We start from the raw sequence: 6266 nt of genomic DNA on the forward strand, positions 1-6266 counted from the left end.
GGCGACACCATGATGGATAATTTGTGGCCAAGTAACGGCAGCTGTTGGTCAGCAGTAATTGCTGGGGGTAATTAAGGACAGCTGACAGACATTCACGCTGTCCTATGACCTGTTCCACAGTGAATAACATTTCCGTACTCCCCTCGCCATCATTTCGTACTACGCTGTTATGACGTGAGTAAGCCCTCTTGTCTCAAGCCTCTTTGGTTTTAACCAAAGAAATTCGACAGAGAAGAACAATCTCTAGGGGGGAAATGCATTGGCCACGGTGTAGTACGGGGGCGTTGCCTGAGGACACGAGTGGATGGAAAATTAACTCCCTTGAGCATGGTCATTGGTCAGTGGGTGCGATGGATACAATTTTCGTACTCCCTTGCACATGGTCAGTGGGGGCGACACCATGATGGATAATTTGTGGCCAATTAACGGCAGCTGTTGGTCAGCAGTAATTGCTGGGGGTAATTAAGGACAGCTGACAGACATTCACGCTGTCCTATGACCTGTTCCACAGTGAATAACATTTCCATACTCCCCTCGCCATCATTTCCTACTACGCTGTTATGACGTGAGTAAGCCCTCTTGTCTCAAGCCTCTTTGGTTATAACTTCCACCTCTTCATTGCTGGGTAGTGGCCAAATTTTAGTTGATGTTATGTGAAGGCATGCCACTATATCCAACATGAGAGCTACTGTGGTGATGAAAGTACAGAAGGCCTAATTGTCCATGCCCCTTGCTATAGGACAGGGGTTCCCAACCTTTTCCAATGTGGGGCCCACTCGAAATTGTCACAAATGTTCAGGGCCCACTTCTGACCCAATAAAGAATAAAACTCAAATAAATCCATAGCAACACACACCAAAAAAATATGATTATAATTTTAGAAAATGATTTCAAGGCCCACTTGGAATACCTTCAGGGCCCACCAGTGGGCCACGGCCCATAGGTTGAAAATCACTGCTATAGGAAATGGTTTGTAGAGAGATGGTGTGGTGTGATATAATAACCCAGGGCAGATTTGTAGCCTACCTGGGTCTCCATGCAGTTTGTGCACTCATGATGCGCTCAGCGTACTGTACTGTATTAGTGCAGTGTGCTCCTGTGGGATGAAATGAAACTCATGTTCACTCACCAACAATCCACTACATTATCACTTTGCCATACTTTCCTAAACCCTGTGTCCCTCTTTGGTGTACACATTGTATGAGCTTTTGTGGAAAAAAAGTTGCATTAGTTATTTAAAAGGGTGTTAAAATGGGGAGACATTGAGGTTGCTGTGGCACACTGCACTAATGCACCGCATCATGAGTGCACAAACTGCATGGAGAGACCAGGGCCAGCTACCATATGTCATGCCACACATGCTTACTGTGCTACTCCAAGCACTAGTGAAAGGCTAAAGAAAGCCCCCTAAAATGCCTGTGGATGCTAAAGGAGCTCTTACGTGACATTCTGATGACGATCCCTTTTCATCCAGGTAACACAAGCTTGCCTCTGGATGGTGTAACCCTGACTCCCGATAGGGTGACTCCTGATGGGGACCCTCCTCTTTCGAACGCTGTCGCTCTATCGGGAGTCAGGGTTACACCATCCATCAGAATGTCAGGTAAGAGCACCCTCAGCGTCCACAGGTGTTTTGGGGGGCTTTCTTTAGCCTTTCACTAGTGCTTGGAGTAGGGCAGTAAGCATGTGTGGCATGGCATGTGGTACCTGGCCTGGCCTGGTCTCGGGATGCTGTAAGCGGAGATCAGGTGGGATGATGAGATCCGCTCACAACCTGTAGGTGCATAGAGGAATTGTAGCTGGGTGCTCTAGTGAAATGGAGGAGTAGGGGGAGTTGGTTGGACAATTTGGGAAAACTTCACACATGACAGGTGAAAATAAGAGGAGGGTGTGAGGGGACAGTGCCGGAGGAGAGTGAGGAGTTCATGATGGATGTGATCGCTGGGACCACTGTTTGGGCATTGTCTTGAAGAAGGTTTGTGGGCACTGGTTCCAGTAGGCAGGTAGTGGGATGGCTCCTTGTGATGAGTTTGGAAAAGTCTTCTTCAGAGAGTGAATTGCAGGTGTTGCAGGAGTCAGCATGGTTGCCAGGGGGACATCTTCTGGGGGGTATCTACTGTCATTTCACAGTATTCAGTGTATTGACTTAAAGTGATACTGTCCCATTTTTGGAAATAAGCTTATTTTACACCTCCCCTTGAGTTAAATAATAGGGTTTTACCATTCCCCTGTACTTTCCACCGTTCTCTGGCTATGGCAGTGCAAATTTTACCTCTATACTAGCAGTTAACATTGAGTCCTATGAGACCAGCTCGCGGCTAACTGGTCTCATAGGACTCTTGGAGGTAAAATGTGCTCTGCCATAACTAGAGAACGGTTGGAAGTACAGGAGAAAGGTAAGAGCCTATTATTCAACAAGGAGGGGTGTAAAATAAGGTTATTTCCAAAAATGGGACAGTATCACTTGAAGTGCAAATCGTCTTGGCAGCATTTTGGACAACACAGACGAGTTAAAATGTGCACCATTTAGCCAGTGATGATTTCTCTGAAAAGTGTAGTAGTGTGCTTTCCAATATGTATCTTGTGTTCTCCAGTTTGAAGCACAATCCCTCTGCTAAACCCATTATGTCTCCTGTTCATAATTGGGCATCAAAGGTTGTGTTGTACCAGGCCTTCCCCTTCATGTAATGGTATCATTCCAGTCCTCATGCCACTACAGCAAACCTCTTAGTCAGATTTAAATATTATTTTTGGCTGTTGTGGTCAAAATTCATCATATTAGATGGTTGAAAATGTTGTCACATGCTTCAATGTCTCTCTCTATGCTTGGCAGCAGGTCTCCGCTGAAAATGTGTTGATTTTGTTTTTGGCCCAGTCCAGTCCTGAGTTGTACTCTTGTTTCCCAAAGTACAGGACTGTCACTCCTTCCCTTTGACGCGACCAACTCTGAGTATTGAGCCATTTAAGCCAACAATGCTACCAGAGTTTTCAGCTGTTAAGTAACTGATAACTGTGTCGGAAAATTGTACACCACCTCTATCTGGACATTAAGTAAAACAACACCTTTTTATCTGTGAAAATATTTGTATTTAATATAACTTTTGTAATGATGTTCTCCTTTTGCGACTGCTGCTCTCAGCTCTCAGGCCTGTGATGCTGCATGTCGTCTCCTCCGGTTGCCAGACCAGTTGGCCTTGCGCAGCAGATTCCAGAACCTCAGCAGTCTGCTCTGGACCCTCGCTCCGGCCTTGTCTGCTGCCTCTACTGCCTCCGCTTCTCTCTCCCTCACTCTTTGCTTCTCCAGCAGCTCCTGCCTTAGAGCCTCCTGCCTGTGGGCCTTCATCATGTCTGTTATGGCGTTGTGATATGTTGTGTTTTGTTTATTCATGGCAGCTACGCCGTCACCACTTCTGGCCGCTGGCCTCAGCTGCTCGGCCTGTCCAGTGAGGCCTCTGTCGTATTCTTTGAGCACACGTGCTGTAATGGAGGCGATCACAGCTTTCAAGGTGGCGAGTTGATCAGCGGAGCTGGGCAGATCCTGTGAAACCAGAAAAGAAGCCCATGTTATTAATCCAAGGGGTGTACAGTAGAATCAGACATCCACATAAAGGAACCTTTACCCAGCTGTACACATGGCTGTAATAATGACAAACATTGTTGTCTCCCAATACAACCCCTTAGTTGAGTGAATGTTGTAGTCAAGGTAGGCCGCATAAACACATAGGCCGTGTCTCAAATGCCACACTTGTGCACTTCGGGCACTGTTTTTCAGTGCCTAGGACGCTCACGCTGAAAATTTCAGTTGAGCCAGTGCACTGAAAGTGCCAGGATGATCCCCTAACAATGGCGGAAAAATGCAGTGCTTGAATGATGGACACTGCACGCACTAAACGGCGGCCATGTTGACAATGACACGGAGGAAATGTGGCATTCAGTTCAGTAGAAGAGTTTGGTCAACAGTCTCCTAATTCTGTAAGTAATGTTGATGGGACACCAACCTTTTCATGCCAACTAAAGTATTGTATGTGTGATTGTTGTCCTTTGGGGTGAAGGACATGGAAATACAAGCACCAGACGCTGTGCATTGTAAACAACAGGCAACTCCTATTTTGGCGAGCTAATGCCATGCTCAGCCATCACTTCCAGCAAGGGCACAGTGCATATTGCTCAATTTTTTCCACGACACTATGCACTAAAGACCTCAGTGCACTATGTGCACTGTGCACTGACTGTCAGTGCACTGACAAAAGTGCGTAATTTGATTCACAGCCATAGTCTAGATATGGCTGCAGCCTAGGTAGGGCTGTGCAATATATCGTATTTATATCGCGATATCAATATTCATCATATATCGTGATATCAATATCAAAATTCATATATCGTGATATTTTGTCATTTGTCATTTGCAACGCTACGGTGCAGTATGGCAGCCAAGGGATTAAGCAAAACGCAGGGGTGGTACATCAGAACTAGCTCTATGTCGAGAAAAATAGACGCCTCTCGAGTCTGGCGCTCTCCTCAAGTCTACATTCACGCAGACTTACTAGACATTATGCTACTAGAAAGCACTAGAAGCTAGAAAGCCATTATGCGTGCTACTCCACTACGATAATAGTGGCGGGGTTTGGGAATTTCGTATATATCGCTAAAAATATCGTGATATCAATATTTGCAGAAAATATCGTGATATTGAGTTTTTCCAATATCGAGCAGCCCTAAGCCTAGGGATCTCCACCTGCCAGGGGGGCCCTGATTGGGCAAAGTGGGCTGGGGTGGGGGACCAATAATTGTAGAATTGTGATGCGGTGTGATGTGTTGTCTGCTGTTGAATTTGAGTTAATCTTGTTACGTACTACTCATTCCTGGCTCCAAATTATGATGCAGTCTTTCTAATTTTATGATGGGATTTGTCTTCTGTGGGGGGCCTACAGCAATCTATTGCCTTGGAAGCCCATACCATCTTAATCTGGCCCTGGTTGTAGTACCTGTCCATGATTTTTACATGTTTCATAGGTATATTATTGACTTGACTTGACTGATATTATGACCGAGGGAAAGTATAGAGTAGGAGAGAGAGCTTGGGAAGGTTTGGGACATGATGACTCTCATTTGAATTTTAATTCGAGTCCGGGTCCTCATGGCCCACGGCCCATATGTGTCACATGTATTGTATGGGCACAGTGCGCCCAGCATCCCCCTACCTGTCCATGATCCTGACTGCTCATCATGGGTGTGAGGTTGGCGTTGGCCATCATGCCGCTCCTCTTCTCCACGGCGTCGGCGACACCGTCCATCATCAGCCTGACCCACAGGGCCTTCTGTTCTCTTGCAAACGCCATTGATCTCCTCTGCGCATCGCGCTGATCCCTCTTCCTCCTCAGGAGAGCGGCCATCCTCCTCTCCTCCAGGAGGACTGCCAGCTGCCTGTCCTTAGCCCGCAGCTCCGCCACCCACCAGGCGGCCTCCTCACACTCCCGCTGGGCCTGCAGGGCAGTCTCCTCCAGAGAGAGGGTGGGAGCCACCACAGCTATGGTTCTCCGCCTGTAGTCTGGAGGGCCCGGGTCCAGTGTTCTCTTCATCATCTTTACCTTATGCAGCTTTTACTTTGACTGTATCTTCTTCATCAGTCATGCCTGCTGCTGCTTCTGTAGGCAATCTTATTTCTTGACAGTCTGATAAATGGCTGCTGATCGTCTCTCCCGCACTTTTTAGGCCACACTAAATAGGCCTGTTGTCAAATCAACAATATCTGATGATATAATAATTAATAACTCAGGAATCTAACAGTGGACTATTATGGGTATTTAAAAAAAAATAAAAAATCTTTTGTTTCTTGACACCAATAGTACACCTTATTCGTGATTAATCTCGAGACAAATGTGCAGGCTCAGCAGAATGTTTATACATTATTGTTTGTAACGTTCTTTTACACACAATCAATGAAAACGTCATAATGATCCATCAACGTACCTCCTTGTATCAACTTGATCAATGCTTTATGGAAAGCCGTTTCAAATTAATTAATTCCTAGAGCTCAATAGCCTATATTCTACCTACATTGACCGTAAATGACCTATTCCCAGGACAAATAATTCCTCTCCTCACATTCATTTGTCCTTAAATGTAGTTGGGCATAGCCTAGAAATCTAGACGCCCCTAGTGGCCGCAAAATGAATTTGCCCCCGGGAGCGGGGGCACAGCTTTGCTGTAGGGGTTGCTGTAGGGGTTTTTGGCGCGGCCAGGCTAGTTGGGCATAGCATGGGGTT

At 46.2% G+C, this 6266-nt stretch overlaps 1 protein-coding gene across 1 annotated transcript; it reads right to left on the minus strand.

Annotated features, from left to right (window-relative positions):
* Positions 1-3070: 3070 nt before the first annotated feature.
* Positions 3071-5890, minus strand: LOC134441005 (uncharacterized). Its single transcript, XM_063191193.1, has 2 exons — positions 5202-5890; positions 3071-3538 (listed from the first exon to the last, which is right to left on the minus strand). The coding sequence occupies exons 1-2, from the start codon at positions 5580-5582 to the stop codon at positions 3143-3145; spliced, it is 777 nt and encodes a 258-aa protein (XP_063047263.1). The 5' UTR covers positions 5583-5890; the 3' UTR covers positions 3071-3142.
* Positions 5891-6266: the final 376 nt, after the last annotated feature.

This window comes from Engraulis encrasicolus, chromosome 24, assembly GCF_034702125.1.
Source record: "Engraulis encrasicolus isolate BLACKSEA-1 chromosome 24, IST_EnEncr_1.0, whole genome shotgun sequence".
NCBI classification, from domain to species: domain Eukaryota; kingdom Metazoa; phylum Chordata; class Actinopteri; order Clupeiformes; family Engraulidae; genus Engraulis; species Engraulis encrasicolus.